Source organism: Bubalus kerabau, chromosome 11, assembly GCF_029407905.1.
Source record: "Bubalus kerabau isolate K-KA32 ecotype Philippines breed swamp buffalo chromosome 11, PCC_UOA_SB_1v2, whole genome shotgun sequence".
NCBI lineage: Eukaryota > Metazoa > Chordata > Mammalia > Artiodactyla > Bovidae > Bubalus > Bubalus kerabau.
In genome coordinates, this window is record NC_073634.1 from 47,456,288 (window position 1) to 47,477,044 (window position 20,757).

Consider the following 20,757-nt stretch of genomic DNA (forward strand, 5'->3'; position numbering starts at 1 on the left):
ATTTTGTATATGTTATCTTGTATTCTCAGTGGGAAAATCCATCACACACATGCAGCCAGGTAGATAGAGAGCAACTGCTGACTCAGGGTGAAGGAGGCCAGGCCTCAAGTGACCTGGCCTGTTTTCCTAAAATGTATAAGGGTTAGTCACCTACTACCACAATCTTAGGGCATCCCAGGTGGCTCAGTGGTAAAGTATCCACCTCCCAATGCAGGAGACATAGGTTCAATCCCTGGGTTGGGAAGATCCTCTGGAGGAGGAAATAGCAACCCACTTCAGTATTCTTGCCTGGGAAATTTCTTGGACAGAGAAGCCTGGAGGGCTACAGTCTGTGAGATCACAAAAGAGTCAAACACGACTTAGCAACTAAACAACAACCACAATCCTACTTCCTAAGAAATAATGACAAGAAAAAGAACTGAAAAAATTATACTATTCATGGATTATTAAGTTATTTTTGATAAACTTTTGACAATGTGGAAATTCTACTGGAAAATCATGAAGTTTATTTTCCTCTTCTCCTTTAACTTAATGACAAGCACAGCAACCAGTTCATGGCTTACAAAGACCCAGGACAAAGAAATGCACACCTTGAGAACTAGGGTTACGACTACAGGGTAAGCTTTAGTGCCCTACTTGACAGAGCTGCTGTTTAAATGACTGTTTAAGTGAGATGAGCATTTCTCATCTCTGAAATGAGCATTTCTCTTACCTTTGTCTGTCTCTTTAAAGGACTGCCTGTTTATTTTGGAAGTACTAACTCTAGAATCATTGCCGGTGAACTCTTCTTCTGTTTCTGGTTCTTTCAAATCGTGAAAAGAATCCAGTTCATCATCTAGGCTTTAAAGAAAAATAAATCACAGCATTCTGGAAGATTTATACAGCCATTTAAAGAAGGGGAGACTGCTTCAAATATTAGCAGCATAACAAATGAAAAAAACGTAACAAGTAAATATTTTTTAAAATGCAAAAGGAGAAACTGTAAACTACCAGTCATGATGCTGAAAACTCACATGTGTGAACTTTCCTCACATTCAGACATGCTCAACTGCAAAGTACAGCCTTCCTCTTGACCCCGTATTGCTGTGAGGTGGATCGAACAGGCTCTGTTTCTCTAATTCTATTAACAACTACAAGAATGAGTGCTGAAGGTGGGGAAACTGAGTCTTAAGTTAAATAACCGACAGGGTAACTGACAGGTGACATAACTAGCAAAAGGTGAAGCAGAACTAGAATCCCAGATGTTCCCTCCAAAAAGATCATCTGAATGTTGGCATTTCCAGAGCCAGCTGTTCAAAGGGAATATGCTGCAAGTCACAAAAGATAACTTAAATTTTTCGGGAATTCTCTGGCAGTTCAGTGGTTAGGACTCTGTGCTTTCACCGCCCAGGGCCCAAATTTAATCCCTGGTCTAAGAACTAAGATCTCAGAAGCTTCGCAGCACTGCCATAAAGAAAGAAAAAGACATTCTAGCAGCTACTTTAAGAACATAAAAAGACATGAAATTTTAAGTGTATTATATTTAATCCAATATATCTAAAAGACAATCATTTTAGCATACAATCAATATTAAAAATAAGATACTTTACATTCTTTTATCTTGAAAATGCAGTGTTGATTTTTTACTTACAGCACAACTTAGTTCGGACCAGCCCCTTTTCAAACACTCGATAGATACAGGTGCTGGGCAGCCCTGTAATTCCACACTAGATCACAACAAGGAACTGGTGGGAAAACTGTCCAAAGTTAAAACCTTTCACAGTCCTAAAGCTTCAACTTGAAACCATACCCAGACCATTTAAAGAAGATAAAACTATCAGTTCAATATAAGAAAATAACTTCCATGAACTTGTAACTTCCAGCAGTTTCCTTTCTCTATAATCAAACTTGGGACAGCAGGGAGATCAAACAGTCAATTCTGAAGTAAATTATCCTGAATATTCACTGGAAGGACTGATGCTGAAGCTCCAATACTCTGGCCACCTGATGTGAAAAGCTGATTCATTGGAAAAGACCCTCATGCTGGGAAAAACTGAGGGCAAGAGGAGAATGGGGCAACAGAGGATGAGATGGTTGGATGGTATCACTGACTCAACGGACATAAGTTTGAGCATACTCAGGGAAATGATGATGGACAGAGAAGCCTGGTGTGCCGTGGTCCATGGGGTCGCAAAGAGTCGAACACGACTTAGCCACTGAACAACAAACACAACAATAATCAAACTATCCATGTTTACATCTTTCTTTAAAAAAAAATTTATTTTATTTGGCTGTGTCGGATCTTAGTTGTGGCGTACAAAATCAGCTGCTCCGCAGCATGTGGGATCTCAGTTCCCCAACCAGAGATCCAACCCACATTCCCTGCATTGCAAGGTGGATTCTTAACCACTGGACCACCAGGGAAGTCTCCTCATGTCCATATCCACCCCTTGACTCCAGATCATCTAGATGACTCTGTGAGTGCCAAAGGAGACCACAGCAACGGTGATGGTGATAACACTGGTGCATCTGAGTGCCCTTTGATGTACTGAACAGCATTCTAAGTGCTTCCCATGGAGTAATAATCAGAAAATGAAACAATGCAAGCTCCAAGATATCAATCACAGTAACAATAGCTATTTCAGGCACTTTTTCTCCCTCTCCACAATTACCTCAATGCTTCTCTTTGTATATGTCCACAACTTTACAGTTTAACATCATTTCAAAATGCTTGTTCGCTTTTGATACCTTAGCACTTCTTTCTGCCACATATTTTTGGCATTAATAATATTCAGCTTAGAACATTATTTCACCTTACCTTCCACTGGTTTTACCCAGAGTAAAAACTCCTCTACAAAACTGCTGACCCCTCACAGCCCAGCACCACATGGTGTAATATTCTGTAGGCCCCAATCCCAGGGCTGACCTCTCCCATCTCTCTCTGCTACCTAGGTATAGCACAGTGTTTACCACAGCAGGAGACACACCATACCGACTGCTGCTGAACAAACTTGTAGTCATTTTTATCTTAGTTCCTTATTAAAAAAAAAAAAATAATAATAAGGGAGCAAGGCCTTCTTTTGGGGTCCTGGATGAAGAGCCATCTATCCTGCAGTGTAAGTATCCCTGCATTATGTCTGCAAACAGGACGCGTGTGGTTCCATCAAATGCTCAGGAACTAGCACCCAGTCTCCTCCACCGCCCAGCGGGCTCCCCACCGCCAATGCCCTCTCCCACAGAAAGGCGCACACCAGGCAGCCTCGGCCCCCGCCCTTGGTTTCACGATACCCAGGGGCGTGGGGGGGGGACCCCCAGCAGGACTCGGGGTACCTTGCCAGTTCACCGTGAGGACACCGCGGGGGGACGTGGAGCGCCGCCTTCTCTCGTCAGAGAAACATCTCAGCGACGGACCGACTTTATCTCCGCAGCAGAAGATGTCCAAATCCTCTGTGAACAGGAGGGAAGGCAGCCGAGGCGGCTCGGTAAGGTCCGGCACCGACCACCTAGTTCTCGGCTCCGCAGAGGTCTCACGTCTGCGTCTCCGCGACACGGGCTTCCAACAGACTGGGCTCCGGGCCGATGGTTAAACAGCGTGTAGTTCATCGCCTCCCCCGCCCCCACCCCGCACGCGATCGCGGCAGGGACCCGCTACCCATGACCCTGTTCCGCGTCGGAACAGAAAGACCAAGGGGGCAGGCCAAGTCCCTGAGGGCTCAACACAGTGCTTCTTCCTCTGATGCGCTCTAAGCATTGAACTCACACAATAAACTACCTACACCTGCGGCCTGCGGAGAACAAACAACCCAGCCGCCGCCCTACCTGGGGTGCGGGGAGGCCGCCGCCGCCGCTCCGCCACGTCCTGCCGCCGGCGCCCCGGCTGGAAGAGAGGATGGAGAGGTGACCGGGGCGAATCCGTCCCCCGGCCCCTGTCTCCTCCGACTCCTGGAACCCCGGTCCCGCGCGGCGCCCCCTCCAGCCGCCCGACACGCACTCCGGGCCCCCGCACACGGGCGGCCCCCGCGGACCCACCAGGCGCCTTGGGGCACCGGGCCCCAGCACCTTGCGGCGTGAAACCGGCTCGGACTCACCGCCCAGCGCCCGGACTGAAGCAGCTCCGATCCTCACCCAAGTCTTAGCGGGGAACGCCTGCGCGCGTTCCCGCGGCGACGCGCATAGATCCTCCGACGCGCGTGCCCGCCGGGAGCCCGCTCCCCGCACGCTGCCGCCAGGGGTCCCGCCTCGCGCCCACTCTCCAACCCGCAGATCCAGCTACCCGCGAACCTGGCAGCGCCGGGCCTCACCTCGCTGAGGCAGCCGCCCGCCAGGCCGTAGCGGCTTTTGAGGCGCTCCACCACCAGATCTTGCCCCGGAGGCTTCACAACTCTCGGCTCCATGGCCGCGACCGACGTCGTCTCCCTGGCAACAGCGCGCGGCGGGGCGGGGCTGCGTGGAGAATATGCGCCGTGACGCACGACATGCCTCGCTCCCGGCAGGGACGCTGACTCGTGTTTCTTGGGGAACAGCCCTCGGACTCTTGGAGGGGCGGGCATTGCGGATGCGTGTTACGACGCGCGTACATCCCGGCTCCCGCTTGCCGTCGGCGCGAACGCCGTTGGGCCTGGCTTGTGGGCGTCTGTACATGTTCGCGGCCCGTGGGGGCGAGATGCGAGCCGGCGCTCGGGGTCATCGTTTCCTTTCCTTCTCGAGGGTCGCGCGCGTTCCGCTGGGGTCGGGTCGAGGCGCCATCCGGGTGCATCTCTCTCGTACGCAGCTCAGACTTGTCCTGGCTGGAGAAGTTGGTTTCGGCTAGAGCGTTCATTTCCTAACCTGGATCCACAGGGCGCCTCGGAGTCCCCCGCAGCCCACAAGCCCCCAGGCACCTTCTGTCACCCGGGACGCGCCCCGAAACCACGGAGAAGCGGAGCCCTCGGGACCGGGGTGCACGCACACCTCCGCCAATACACACACACAGTCGGGCATCAGGGCGTCCACTGCGCCCCGCACTCGGACACCACCTCGGGTGGTAAGCAGGTGCTGCCCCAGGACAGCCTGTTTCCAGACCCCAAACAGCACGACAGGCCCGCAGTCTGAGCACACCGCCGGTGGGGGCTGCGACGTGCACAACGTGCTCGAGGGACTCCGAGGTCCTACAATGAGCAGGCTGACGAGAATGTATCCCCTGTTGTCCAACTTTTTCCACTAGCCATTTCTAAGTAGGTGTTCAGTATATACCCCACTTGAAAACAGTCCTTTCCTTGGGAGCTCTGGAAATCAGGTGGCAGTCTGAGTTTACAGATATTTAATTATTCTTACCTTGGTTCCAGAATGAACAAAAAATTAAGATGCACAAGTAATGAATTTTTTAAATATCATAGCTGTTAACAATTGTCACTTTATTTTTGCTACAAAATTCACCAGAAAAAGGTACTGCAACAATCTAGTATAAAGCAAATCTTGAACCAAAGAACATGGTATAGACCTGTTTAAAATACTCATACTTTATCACAATAACTGCAAGGAAAAATTCAAGTTCTATCAGAACCAATGCAGTTTGAGGTAGTAGAAACAGATGACAGAAAGGTTTTTTAAAAAGTCTAATTACTCAACTTAAAATGTAAAAATTAATTTAATACCTTTGAAAGGGCGCAGGAAGCTACATATTTTAAGGAAAGAAGGTACTCTGCTTAAAAGATAATTTAACTATACAGGAGGTGCAAGAATTTATAGAAGAGCACTTTGGTTAAGTCTCTGCCCTCTGTGGCTCTACCCATTTACAAGTGAATCTGTTCATAACTGAACACACCAATAGTTTAAATTACCAAATATAGTCCAAATATGAAATAAAAATTATCCAAGTCATGGTCCCTTTATTCAAACAGTAAGTATATCCATGCAGGAAGTCTAATATCTTAAAAGGAACTAAAATTAAATTGCATATATCATATTCTTTCAATAGTTTGAGAAGATCTATTGCTTTTAACAAGATTAGTATTCCATTTTAATACAAATATGTCAGGAGTACATAAACACAAGTACACCTGAAAATACACCAGTGTTTAAACTTTTATTTCACACCATGCAAGGTCAATTATAACACATTAGAAAGTGACAACAGCTATAAGCTGCAATTTTACATTTGTACATTGGAAATGTCCATTTTCAAAAGCTGAACATAATTAATTACCATGTTGTCAAAACAGCTAGGCCTCAATTCAACTTCTATACAGGTAAAATTTACTATGGAAAACAATGATTTTATATCTGTCCACATTCTGTGATAATAATTCTTCGACTAACAGACCCTTTAGGAGAAGAACCAAATGACTCAATCTTTTTCACAGTATCCATACCATCTTTAACAAACCCAAATACTACATGCTTAAAGTCCAAACATTCTGCTTTTTTCAGTGTTATGAAAAACTGAGAATTATTGGTGTCCTGGCCTCGATTGGCCATTGTTAGTAAACCAGGACCTGTATGTTTCACATCAAAATTTTCATCTTCAAATTTATCTCCATAAATGGACCGTCCTCCTGTTCCATCATGTTTTGTGATATCTCCCCCCTGAAAAAAAGATTTCAATTAACAGGAATCCCAAATAAAACATTAAAACACATACAGAACTAACCACTGAAGGGTAGGTCCTAAATACCCAGCTTCTCTGAGAATGTAGTTTGAAAACTAAGAAATTTGTGAAAGGAAACAAAAATGAAAAGATCTTTTCCCATCCTTAACTTCTATCAGGTTCAAGGCATTAGAAATATGAACCCTTTTAGGCTGCAAGTTCTTGTGGGGATAGAAGCTGGGGGTGTGGAAAAGCTAAAGTCTACAATTATAGGTAAGGAGAAACACTCAGATTTACTACACTGGTGTGATGCACACTTAAGACTTACGTGGCAAACAAAATCTGGAATCACTCTGTGGAATATGGAGCTCTTGAAACCAAAGCCCTTCTCTCCAGTGCACAGTGCTCTGAAGTTCTCAGCAGTTTTAGGAACAATGTTTGAAAATAATTCCATGGTTATACGTCCCAGGGGCTCATCATCTGCACAAATGTCAAAAAACACCACAGGATTTGTCTCCTTTGAGAACTCTGCTGTCAATGAATCCTGTCCTTTCTGGGGTTTCAATAAATTCTGTTGACATTCTTCAAATTTTTTCTTGAAACAATCAGCCATTTCTTTAGTTTTAAATCTCACTGCAAGCTGTTCCACTTTGGCTTCTCCATCTGTTAAACAACAAACAACACAGTGACCTTAGTGTTAAAATAACTTAAATTGTTTTATGTATTTGTTGTCAATTCAGAAAAGTCAAAAAACTGGAAAGTAGCATTGAGTGCAGAGCTCACCAGCATAATCTGAGGCAGTCCAAACTAAAGCATTGTTGGAAACATTCAAGGGTTTCAGTTCCATCGTCTTGGTGATGACGTGGTTCGCACACACTTTGAACACCTGGTCTCTCCTCATCAGAATCCGAAAGTAATTCTTCACCGTGTGCCAGAGGATCTTAATGTCTCCAACGCCACGCTCCTTCCACTGACTGGCCTCTCGATCCCACCTGTAAAGTTTGGCTCTCTCTTTAAATAAAATTTCTTCATCTTCTTCTCCAGATTTTACTTCTACCTGTGATAAGATGAAATTACCTATAAGCTGCTGCTTATAAAATACTCATAACAAATTCCAAAGATCCAAATTCCTTCACACACTGACATGAGCAGAATCTGAAAACAGTTAACATCCTAGGGTTACTAATACAGCAGATTCAGATGAGGCAGGAAAGATTTGTCATTAAATGTTTTCTTTGTACTTATTAACATCCTTCCTTTTTTTGGAAATCAAATACAATCTTTTATAGGAGAGAAGAGGTTTAAAAAAAATCTTGTTCTTCAATAAAAATACTATCTACTGATTGAGGTTCCAACTGATGAAAGTAATTTGCCTAAAATAACATTCTTGTCTAGAAAAAGTACAATACACTTTTTATTGAAAAGACTGTGGCAAATATGAGCTTAGATGGGTTTTTAATATTTTGCTCCTTTAATTATGTTACTGAAAACAAACAGGAAAAAATTAAGTTCTTCCCAACAATTTCACACAGAATTTACCAAATAACATTTGTATGTAATTTTTTTTTACAAGGATGATTTACATTTTAAGATTGAACTTGTAATAAAGAGCTTCCATTTGTAATGGTCAATGTTCTGAAAGAAATGCAAACAAGGTCAGCCCTACAAATCAAGCCCATGTCAAGTTTTAAACTTAAAATGTGAAGTTAGTATAAGGTTTTTACTCTTTAATATTTACCTCTGGTAGTGACACTATTGGTTCAAAATGGATATCTTCATTATGAACTACCTCTTCATCACTACCATCTTCATCTTCGCCAACTTTACTGGTTGACTGTGCTCCAAACACTGCTGCTCCAGTATTTGCCCACTGGAAATTTTTATCTGATGAATAAATTAGGATATTTAAACAGTGATATCTATTTTAATAAGCTTTTAATCCTTGTTACAGTACTTTACAAATGAATCTCATTTCCAATGTGACATACTTCTAATAAAAATGCTTAAAACTGTATTCTCCTGGCAAGTTAAGCTCAAGTGGTGAGCACAAAGGAGTGTAGTGACGTTTATGCCTGGGTGTACAGACAGGGTTGTCTAAGCCTTGGGTCTTAGTGACACTGAACTTTCAGTAATGAAGCAGGTTCTTCATTCAAAGTACATCCTTTGAAACCTGAAAACCCAGCTCAGCTCCAAGGGTAGTTATTTTATAAAACATTCTATTACATGAAAAAAGTAACTTTAGAGCCTAAGAATGTTCTCCAAGAGGCCAAATCTGCTACTTTCAAAACAGACTGAATACCAGTTGGTAACTTCTCCACCTCAGCTCTCTTCTAAGGTAAATGGATGGGGTGAGAGCTTCAACTTCTTGCCCAGGTGGCACTGGTGGCCCCAGGAGCAGCTCACTGACCCCACCTCCACCCCGCCCTCTCTCAAGCAACACCATGCTTAATGGGTGAAAAGGCTCCCCACTCCTATGCAGAGGAACCAAGACTTTTCCCTCCCTCACACCCTGGAGAAGGCGAACACTAAATGCTGTGTTTTCCACATCTCAACTGTGACAACCCAGCCTGCTAATATTAATACATTCCCCACTATCTTATCTTAGAGGAAAGAAACCTCTCAACTCTTCATCGCTTTGCTGACTGACAAACTACTGCTCTCTAATCCTACATCTGATACAGAAACTCAGGAGAAGGCAAAAATTGTCACGGGTCAGTTAAAAACTCAGCACCTTGAAGAAAGAACAAAATGAGTGTCTAATGAAACAGTAAATTCTTCTAAGACAGGTTTAATGGGGAGAAAAAAAACAGGAGAAAAAAAAAGTTGTACAAATAAATAGCAAACGAATGCTCAAACAAAAGCACCATCTCAGATTGTGTGGGGCTTCCTGAGAATAGTAAGCATAGACCTAGTTGATTCATAGGTGTAGGGCTCGAAAAGAACTTGTTCAGGCACTCCCAAGCAGAAAAAAATTTTCAATTACCCCAATACCCTGAGACATATGGCAGAAAATCTTAAAATTCCTCTAAAGCAATGGTTTGTAACATTGGGTGCATATTAAAATCACACCAACAGCTCCTATGAAATACCAGCGCCTGGGTCCCACACCCAGAGCCCAACATAACTTAACTATCGAGTGTTCCTTCTACCCACCCCTTTAAAAAGCTCCCAGGAATTCTAATATGAAGCAGAGAACTGAAAACCACTGCTTTAAAGGGGCAGGAAAAAGAATTTATTCAGTATAAGTATAAAGATAAGTCTATCAATAATCAATATCAACAACTGTATTCTAGGTAGCAATACCTAGGAAGCTTCCACTCTGGGTTTAATGGAAACATTACAAAATCTCAAGGAAATATGATAAAATGTCAGGCACAGGGAAGCAGCAGATAAACAGCTGTTTCTTATTTTCTCTTAGTTTCCGCTTGAAATATTACACAAAAGACAGAGTGACTGGTTGACCTGTGTGAAGACGACTTTCAGGAGAAACAGAGAAAAAAGGAACAAAGGAAAAGAACGACAAAAATAAAATGAACAGATGAAGAAAAAGCAATCACCACAGAAATAACACATAATAGAAGAGGAGAAAGAAAAGATTCCTCTGGGTTTAAAACCAACCAAAACAAAAAGTTTAAGATCAAAAAAGTCCACACAAGGCCAGAAATATGTTTGAGAAGCAAATAATCCTTCTGATGAAACTGACCTTCATTAAAAAAAAAATTTAAATCCTACAAGCCCTTAGTCAAAGGCTAAAGTATTAAAAATTTACAAGTGTGAAAACTCTCCATGAAAATATATGAAATGGATTCCAGGAGATTTACAGTTACAAAATACTATTCTATGCTTATATTATTAGCACAATATAAATTAAATAAAGTAGACATTCAATACATAAGAAAACTAATCGTAATTTAAAGGAAAGTGATGACAAATCTGGAGATAAAAAAACAAAAGGAGAACTGATAAAACCAAAAGCTACTTCTTTGAAAAGACAAAGCACAAATTCCTGTTAGATCTAAGGACACAAACTAAAAGGTGAAGCTTGGGAAAAAAAAGAGCTTGGTGGGTAATCTCACTGAATCAGCAGGTAACTCAGGGCAAGCCTCCCACACAGATCTGGAGCTGTGCTATGTCAACTTTACTGCACAACACTGATGGAGTATCAAGCAACCTAACACATCAGCTTTTATTTGGCTTTTCATTGGTGGATAATTGTACCCATTCTATTACTGTATTTGCTGACCTATTATCCTGTGACTTCAAACTACTAAATAAATTAAAAATAAAGCAATGTGACATCAATGAGGCTATGAATTCCAAAGTAACACAACATCTGAAGGTGATTTCTTAAAGTTTTGTATGTTTCAATAAATGACGGAACTGTGAAACAAGTAAAATATGTGAGATGGAATAACACTATTTTGAATTAATCATGTAATTATATATCTTCAATAAAATCTATTCTGCAAATCAAGCATTAATTTAGGTGGTGCTATAATTTGTTATATGAAAGATATTTAAGAATAGGAAAATATAGTATGCCATAAACAAGGAAAAGGATTATTTTCTACAGATGATACCAAAACAGACCAAAACTAGAAAAACCACTGGAAAAGACGGAAAAGCTCACCAGTTATAAATTAGCACAACCTTTATATGAAAAATACAATCAAGGATAATGCAAGAATAGAAAACTTCAAAGTCATCTCCTTAAAAATTACAGATGCATATCTTGAAATATTAGCAAATCAAAAGTATAACTAGAAGAACAATCCCAAAGTTACTCCAAAACTGGAGGGAGGGTTCTGCATTTTAGGATGGGCAAGACTAGCACAAGTTACAATGAATTAAGAGAAAATTCTTGGTGAGCAACAACCCTGCAACAAAGGACTCACACTCCAGGGGTGCCCACTTCTGTAACACAGTCACTGAAGCCTCTCCTCCTAATCTTACCTTTGGATCCAAAAGCAAAATCCCCAGAATTACTGGAAGCCAAGTCTGCAAATGACAGCCCTGGGCCACCTTCAAATCCAAACTTAACTGTTTTGCTTTCCACTGGCAAAAGGGAAAAAGAAATTTAGTATTTCATTTAACATATGTTGAACATCAAAGATTTACCCAGGACCCAAAGGGAAGGGGTATGTGTGTGTGTATGCTGGGAGGGGTAGGACCTGCTATACTACTGATGTGGTGGGGTGGGGGTAAGGAGTATTTATAATCTAGTTATTTCTCTGAAGAAAACTTACAAGTTTACAGGTACTATTTATTCTCAATGAACAATACACCAGAAGCAGCATGCTCAAAATCATTTAAAAAAATGAGATGTACATCTATACTAAGAGAGCTACACAGCTTCTGCTTCACATGGTCTAGTATCATCTAAACAAACATTCATTCCAAGGATTTCAGGAAATAGCTATGTAAAGATTCTGTGTTCACTAAGAAAACTGAATTACCTCATGCCCCCTTGTATATCTCAGTTTAAGAAAGGGAATTCCTGGATGTACATTTGAAAGTATCGTCTCAGAACCACAGGTGTACCTTACGCAGAAATGCATACCTACAAGGTTGCTATAAACATACATCAAATTTTACCTTGGCTTGTAGAATCTGCATCATTTTCCTTTCTAGTAGATAAATCCACAGGTTTGTCAATAGTTCCAGAAGAAATTGATGGTGAGCTGACAGATTTGGTAGTAAACTCTGGCTCTTCAGATTTACACAAAAATGGCACAGTCACTTTAGTGTCATCTGTACACATGCCATCAGCTGAGCTAGCTATGTTCTCGTCCTGGGATTTCTGCAAAAAGAAAGTAACAAATAACTATGCCATTAAATACTAAGTGACAAAAAGGATCATATACTCTATTTTACAATAAACAGATGATATGGAGTTCTGGACAAAATGGAGTAAGCATACTTTTCTCTCCACCATGTTACCGTACCTCCAGTCTCTCCAGCACCTGCAACTGAACTAGACTGAAAAGGACAAAGTGAGCAGAAGCCGCTGGGAAGTGGATGAGAGCAGGAGGACCAAGAATCTTGAGACATGAAACAATGTGAAGTCTACCAGCGAGGAGCACCAGGTCTGGTGATGAGACCATGAATACTTCAGCTTCCAGGGGCCAGCCTATCCGGGTCCACAAGCCACAGTAGGAACCTGAAAAGGCGCTGGCCTGAGCCAACTGTCCCCCGTAGTTGCTCCTGCTGGTGCTGAGCCACGAGCCCTGGCACATACTGCTGGGGTGCTGCCACCAAGGATGCGGGCCCTGGGCCCTGGGGCCTGTTGTTCAAGCGGCCCACCCCCAGCCAACATGGCCAGCCCCTGCCTTGGGGGCCATCTCTGCAAGGACCGAGAGCACACAACCTCCTCTGAAACTCCACCCCAGGGCAAAGATGGCTTCCGGAAATGGACGGTGCTGAGCAGGAGGATGGCTAGGCAGAGAAGAAAAGGGAGGTTATGACTGGGCCCCCTCGCTGACCTGCTTCCTACTGTTTACAGGGTCGTGCCAACAAAAGAGCACTGAACCTGAGTGAAAGGGTTTCTAGCCAGAGCTGCTGGACAGCATCAAGAGATGAGATTTTTTCTCTGACTGTCCCCTCGTTATGGCAGGTGGTCCCCAGGTATAAAAACGACTGGAGAGACAGGCAAAGTGACATCAGAAATTCTGGTCTTACCAAATCCACTTTTAATCAAGACTGTAAAATATGTCCTCTGAAGAAGACATATTTACGGTAAACTTCTGTGTTTAACTTAGGAGAAAAAAGCCTCTCAAGCCCTGAGGGACAGTCTAGTGTTAAGAACCTGGTGGGTTTTCTCCTGCCCCCACACATCAACCCACTTCCCCGCAGGGGTACAGAGCTGTCCAAGAAACTGGGGCTGCCAACAGCACAGATGGAAAAGCATCCAAGAAGAGTTGGCTTTCTTTGGCCAGGGATGGGGAATGTCATGAAATGATCTGTGTGTTGAAAGTTCAGACAAACTCTGCAAGCTTCTAACAATGTTCCAAGAAGTAAAGACAAATACTCTTAAGACAAATGAAAAGAGAGTTGTCAGGCAAACAAATATAAACCATAAAAGAAAATCCAAAGGGAATTTAGAATTGAAAAATACAACAGAAATTTAAAAATTACAGAATGCTCCACTGAACTGCAGCAGCATACATTCCTCTCAAGTGCATATGGAACACTTAAGAAAGACCACGTTCTAGGCTAGAGAACAAACCTCAGCAAATTCAAGAGAATGGAAATCATACAAAGTATATGCTCAGTCCATAATGGAATTAAACTAACAATCACTACAGAAATATAGCTGGGAAAAAAATCTCCAAATATCTGGAGATTAAGCATTACACTTTTAACACACATGCTGAAGTCTCTGGACAAATTAACAGTCCATCAACACTGATCCATGAATAGTAAACAGGCATTAAAACATTTTAATGACTGTCTCAACTTCAGGAACACTATTATGCCCACAAATGTGATAATGCAGATGAAATGGACGAACCAATTCCTCAAAAAAAGTAAACTGATAGAAGAAACAGATAAAATGGATTGGCCTATATTTATTAAAGAAAATGCATTGTCAATTAATATATCCTTGCCAAAAAAAAAAAAGTACCAGGCCTGGTGGTTTCAGTGGTTAAGTTCTATCAAATATTTAAGAAAGAAATATCACTAATTCTACAGTGTGTTCCAGAAAACAGAAGCAGATGGAACACTCCCTAACAAAGTACATGCAACAAAAACTGACAGGAGAAGCAGACATGCTGGGCAACACTCTGTCAATCATCAACATCACAAGCAGATGAAAAATTAGCAAGGATACACTGGACTTGGACAATACAGCATCAACTGATTTGATCTATTTAAAAACCTATTTTCCATGCAAAAAAAAAAATTACATTCTTCTCAAGTGTACAATGAGCACCCACTGAGACAGTCATCATGAATTCTATAAGAACTGAAATTATTCAAAATACGTTTATAGACAATGGAATTAAACTATAAATCAGTAACAATAACATCTGGAAAATGGAATATTCGGAAGAAATATACTTCTATCCAATGCACTTGTCAAAAAGAACGTCTCAAGGAAAATTAATAGTTTGAACTGAATGAAAGTGAAAATATCACATATTAAGACTTGTAAGATAGAGCTAAACAGCTCTTGGAGGAACTTAAAATTAAAATGTTTATTAGAAATGAACTGTCTTAAATCAGTTAATTTAAGCTTCGACTTAAACTAGAAACTAGAAAGAGCAAAATAAAACAACATTCTTCAAGGATTAATGACAGTGAATGTACAATGTCCAGAATACCAGCTGGTGACAGAAAGGAATACACTATCACTACACACAGTGACTGGGCCACATCTCAGAGGCACTGCGCTGAGTGAGAAAAGTTCGTATCAGAGCTTACAAACTGTATGATTCCATTCATTCCAGTCTGGAAAAGGCAGAAACACAAGCAGATCAGTGGCTGCAGAGGTTCTGGGTGGGGAGGGTTCTGAACTGAAAGAGACAGTAGGAAGGAATTCTTTGGGGTCTGGAACTATTCTGTACGCTGCCTGTGGTGGGGATTACAAGAATTCAGCCATGTGTAAGAACTCACAGAAAACATACATACAACAAAAAGTGAATTTTACTTATGATAAACTTGAAAAATTAATACAAATGAAAAAAGTCATTATTTCCTAATGACTGAAACACAAGGAAACGACAGTCCACTCTGTTTGTGTCAAATGACTTAGGCTATCACAGTAGTAGTATTTATTATAGCCAAAAAGAAGAAACAACCCAAGTGGGCACTAAACACATGAATGGATAAATAAAATGTGGTAAATTCATACACTGGAATGTTATTTGGCCATAAAAGAACCAAGTACAGATAAATGCTACAATGTGGATATATGACAAAAACTTACTAAGTAAAAGAAGCCAGACACAAAGGACCACATATTATGATGTTTATATGAAATGTCAGAAAGGCAAATCAGAGACAGAAATGGTACATCAGTGGTTATCCAGGCCTAGGGGAGACAGGCAGCATTTCTGCCTGGGAAGGGTGATGACTGTTAGAGGTTAACAGGGCTTCTTTTGGGGATGATGAAAATGGGTGAATTAAACAACAATAAATGTCACCCCCCAAATGCAGACTAGATTACTTGGGAGGGGAATGTCATAATTCAGCTCCTAACACATCCTCCACTTAAGAGGCCATGAACAAGAATTTCCTGTAGACAAATCCAAAGGCTGCTCCCTCGTTCAGCACTGCACCCTGGCCCTCAGCAGTCCCGGCACACAGTCAGCACCTAACCACAGCATGCTCAAGTACTTAAAGCCAGGACTGCGTATGCCAAGAGTTCATGTAGTTGGGGATGAATCAGTGTAAAGCAGGAACGATGTGTCCTAAGAGGACATCATCTACATCCACCCACAGAACACTTTAGTTTAATGGCTGTTAGTTCTGTTTCACCTCTATCAAAGGGCACTCTCCTCCAAAATTACAATTCACTGAAACAATTCTTTTCCCACCCTGATAATGACTTACCACATTTAACTTCTGTGGCAAAAGGAGCCCCTAGGGTTTTTATTTAAAGAACATTGTAAATGTTACAGGATATTTTACAAAAAGATTTTAACTTATAACACTGATAACACAACAGTCACTTACTTGTTAAATATCTTAAAAAGTAAGGTATTTTAATTGCTATAAACAGCACAGTACACTGACAAAAGACACCAAGTCCTGTGTACACTACGAGTAGGAAAAGAATAAACACTGTACAACTCAGCATGTGCACCAGCACTGAGATTACTTCTCAGTTCTCTTTTTAAGGCTTGAAATACATTTAAAAAAATAAGTTTATTTTTCAGTTTTGCACACAGAAAAGTGAAGCCATATTTAACTGCATTGTTCACTTAGTATGACTGGACTGTATCTGCCAAGTGAATGACTGCACGCTAATGCCTCCAGCAGCAGCGATTAGAGGTGACTGACAGAAACCACACACTGTGTACTGCCACTGAGACAGGGAAACTGCTGAGTGACAGAAACACACTTCGGATTCAGCACAGCTGAATGCAGAAACTTCAAATAGCACTTCCAAAAATAAACCTATTTGGTTATAAATGAGGGAGGGCTGTGTCTACGTTAGCTCTTGTGCACTGACAAACAAGTTTACACCTATGGAAGAGCCGGCACAGCCTCAGTTTACAGCTGCGAAAGCAGGCCGGCTTCTCCTCAGGGTCAAACGGACAGTGAAGGGCAGAAAGTCTTCCAAAGAGCAGGCCATGTGCTGGGCCATCTCATTCTCTTCTCATGTATCCATTAAAGAAAACACTGCATTCCCAATTCCAGGACCTACTTTATTTTTACCATATTTCCAACAATTTTTAAAAAAGTATTTCTTGAGGAGCAAGGAAACATTCTGATTACATCAATACTGTAAACAATTATAAACAATGACTAGTTTTCTAGTTTCTGTGGAACACAAATTCATACACCAAGGCGCTGACTACTATTAAAATGACTACACTTGAACTAAGAAAGTAGTCAAATCATGAACTTACCAAAAGCAAAATGTATTACAGACCATGGGAACTAGGTGTCAAATGCTACTTCCTATCCACTCTGCCCACTCCAGAATCACGTAACCAGCACAAAAAGTGAAGCACTTAATTCCATTCTTGGTACGGCAGTAGACCGTGTCAGGGACATGAGCATCATCCATGCTACCACCCCAACTTCTCAAACCCAGCACACATGCAGCAGTGACGGGTGGGCCTTCTGGTCCTCTGCCCAGAAAACAGTTTCTCATCCTCTAGCCAGAGCTGACCGAGGCGCCCACCCACTTGCCAGATGTACCCTACTGTTACCATGTGCTAAGAACACTCTAGTTTATTGCCATCAACAAAGGCGACTGAGCCAGAAGGAATGCCAGAGACAGTCTTACTTGCGCCTCCTGCACTTTCTGAAGCTCCGACTGAAAGTCTTCCGCATTTCCATTGTCCTCATCAGTGTCACTGCAGATGCCACAAAAAAACGTAGGCGGAAGCTTGAGTGTGTCTGCTTTTGCCTTCTCTTCAACTGTTGGCTTCTTTTCCCAAACAATAACACATTCTTTCTCATTATCTGAAAATCCAGGCAATGCAAACAAAGGAAAGGTAAGATAAAAGTAGATGAAGCCCAACCAACTCCACAAAATGGCCCACAATGTCACCTACAGATTAAAGACCCAAACAATAAGACCCTGGATGCTAATGGAGAACTAGCACCACCAGGAATGATGTTTTCCCTTCACATTACTTTTAAATATTTTAAATCACCATGGCAAAATTGGTAATCACCAATGTGACCAGATTGGGAGATTCCTTTAAACAGAAGATTTTTAAAAAACACTTTAAATTACTTGCTTTAATGTTACATACCTGTTAGATTTTCTTCTGACAGTCTACATGTTTCTGAGTCATCCAGATACAGTTTTCCATTGAGTTTCTTGACAGCTGTGTCGAAATCTTCATCTTAAAGTATAATTTATTTTATTAAATAAAACAATTTGCAGTAAATTTCAGGAGATTTTCCAGCCAGGAATCTAGGAAAATCATCTGCAACTTCCCATCCACTCTCCCTTACTTTCTACATCCAAATAGCAACCAATTTCCTGATTCTACACCTAAATGCCTAGTCTGAGCTGCTCTGGCATTTTGGGGCTCTGAATGCCTCTATCTAGTTCCTACAATCCAATCCTCTAAATCACTGCCCGAATGTCCTACCGAAATTATTTTGAGCCCATAAGCCCCTGCCTGAGAACTCAGATGGGGCCCACAGAGCTCTCCTACTCAGACCCCGTTCCTGCCGCATGGCTCAGCCACCCATCCCTCTGAGACTCCAGGGAAATCAGAACTGCTTTCGGTCCCCTCAGAACGCCTGCCCTGTTCACAGCAGACACGGAGGAAATGCAAACACGCGAAGGCAGCTCTTCTAACCATGACATCCACTGACGGTTCACACATTTAGAATCAACACGGACCTGCACGAACAGCAGGGGTGGGGGCTCCAGGAGGCTTAAAGTAACTTCATGAGCCCCGTTCACTATGATGAGCATGAACAGAATGCTCTATAGCAACAAGAGACTCACCGTCCTCCTCCTCTTCGCTGATGTAGTCTGGCCTGTTCTTATAGCAGAAAAACGTAGGGGGAAGCTGAAGTCTGCTTGCAAGAGCTCTTTGCTCAGGGGTCGGGGTTAGCTCATACACAATGAGAACATCATCATCAGAGGGAAGATCCTCAGGTTTTTTCCTCTCTTCCACTACAAGACAAATCAGAAAGACTGATAAAGACAAGGTGGTAGGTAATTAATACCAATATTGTAACTAAAAATCCTGGAACTTCATTTTTAGGTTAAAACATCATGCTGATGAAAACACACACACTCTGATGTGGACACAGCTCAAAACCGTGAGAGTTAGAAGCCTGAGGAAATGTTCTATCAGAACCCTCAGTGAACACAGAATAGCCTTAATAACCAGGAAAGAAATCCTACTTTCAGTAACTAATCACTGAAGAAAATACTACTGATGGCTATAAATTTAAAAGGTATTTTAAGAGTGCTGCCATAACCATACTTGGCATACTAAATAGTTTAGCAAAATATCCATGCATTTGAAACAGCTGAAAAAAATTAAAGAAATCATGAGCAAATATTAGTATAAATACAAAACTAACTCAAAGCCAATCCCAATGAGACCCTACAAAGAAAGCTAACAACTGCCAAGGCTGGTGCGTGATTAGAATTACATCCACTTTCCTGTATTTCCAAGCATGATAACATTAAATTAAACCTGTTACCCTCTGGGTAAATCATACTGTAAGAATCTAAGACAATGTCTGTTCGCTGAAGAACCATGACCACCACCACCACCACTAAAAAGGCAAAAGATGGGGAGAAAAGGAACTCTTCACACAATAGGTTGTGGTCTATAAAAAAGGACTTCTAACAGAGCAAGCAAAGTCATGGAGCGTGGCTGTGAAGCACTGCAAGTGCAACCAGTCCAAAGTGAGATGTACTCCAAGTGGGAAAACACACACAGGGTTTTGAACATGTGGAAAAAAGAAAGGGGGATAACTTCATTTTTCATACTGATCAGAAGTTGAAATGGTACTCTGGATGTAATGGGCTAGGCTGAATAGATTATTAAATTTAACTTCATCTGTTTCTCTTATTTCACCTGTTTCCTTTTATTTTCAAACATACTAGAAATTTTAAAATTACATATATAGGTCATACTTTATTTCTACTGGATGATACTGATCCAGAAAACAGCTCTTCTCAATGCTGAAGGAGCCCTTCACTCACCCTCCTTTGTTACAAAAACTCAGCATCAGTTCCTGGCCAGGCCCCACGAGAGGACACTGTGAGACAGACTCCTGTTAATGAGACGGCCTCCTTGGGCCTAAGTCCCCATCTTTTAAGGTCCTCTGAAACCAGGACGTTCTCGCACCTGAGAACTGGGCTCTTTGCAGTACATCAGTGCATTTGCTCCCAGACCAGGGCTCTTCGCCTAGGATCCACCGAGTCTGTGCACCAATATGTACCATTCACACACAAACACACACACAAAGGCCACACAACTTTTCCAAAGATTGCATCCTTAATTGTAAACATAAGAGCTGCTGCAGTTAGGAGCACAACCTGTGTACTTTACAACTGAGCTCCTAAAATCACAGGTGGTCACTTGATCACTGTAGCTGTCTGGCACTCGAGACACAGCTGTGATTCTGGGGCTGAGTCTTGGTCTCCACAGCCTGCTCTGGAGGGTCTCTCACAGAGCCTACTGCTGAGTCCTCTACCCAACTCCACTCTAGCATGACTCCACAAGGGCCTGCTCTAACTGGGAATAGCGAGATATGGGGGAGCTCTTCCAATAGGGCCAACTTCCACACACAGGATCTTTGTCAACCAGGGAGCCTAGGTTCCCTGTGGTCCACATGCTGCTGCCACTGTGTCTGGACGCAGACAGACAGTGATGGTTAGGTGACACACAGGTCTTCACTAATCACAGGAGAAAATGATGATGTACAAAACAGACACAGTAAAGACCACATAGATCCACCTCGAAACAACAGAGTATAACATGTGAGAAAACATGACATCCAAGTACAGAGAGCAGCATTATGGGGTCATGATAGCCTTGTCACATGCACGC

The 20,757-nt window shown here is 42.1% G+C and overlaps 2 protein-coding genes across 4 annotated transcripts in view; both read right to left on the reverse strand.

Annotated features, from left to right (window-relative positions):
* Positions 1-5,199, reverse strand: part of CCDC138 (coiled-coil domain containing 138) — a 30,032-nt gene extending 24,833 nt beyond the window's left edge. Inside the window, exons 1-4 of the mRNA XM_055540238.1 lie at positions 4,281-5,199; positions 3,799-3,856; positions 3,310-3,426; positions 713-835 (exon numbers count right to left, since the gene is read on the reverse strand). Coding sequence (XP_055396213.1) covers positions 713-835; positions 3,310-3,426; positions 3,799-3,856; positions 4,281-4,529 — 547 coding nt within the window. The 5' untranslated portion in view covers positions 4,530-5,199. The remainder of the gene's footprint in view (positions 1-712; positions 836-3,309; positions 3,427-3,798; positions 3,857-4,280) is intronic.
* An 825-nt stretch (positions 5,200-6,024) lies between these two features.
* Positions 6,025-20,757, reverse strand: part of LOC129623138 (E3 SUMO-protein ligase RanBP2-like) — a 65,074-nt gene continuing 50,341 nt past the window's right edge. For all 3 annotated transcript variants that reach the window (XM_055540236.1, XM_055540235.1, XM_055540237.1), the window contains 9 exons: positions 18,690-18,860; positions 17,980-18,072; positions 17,505-17,683; positions 12,140-12,344; positions 11,498-11,599; positions 8,283-8,428; positions 7,328-7,601; positions 6,873-7,207; positions 6,025-6,543 (listed from right to left, as the gene is read on the reverse strand). In XM_055540236.1, the coding sequence (XP_055396211.1) occupies positions 6,235-6,543; positions 6,873-7,207; positions 7,328-7,601; positions 8,283-8,428; positions 11,498-11,599; positions 12,140-12,344; positions 17,505-17,683; positions 17,980-18,072; positions 18,690-18,860 (1,814 nt within the window). In that variant the 3' untranslated portion in view covers positions 6,025-6,234. The remainder of the gene's footprint in view (positions 6,544-6,872; positions 7,208-7,327; positions 7,602-8,282; positions 8,429-11,497; positions 11,600-12,139; positions 12,345-17,504; positions 17,684-17,979; positions 18,073-18,689; positions 18,861-20,757) is intronic.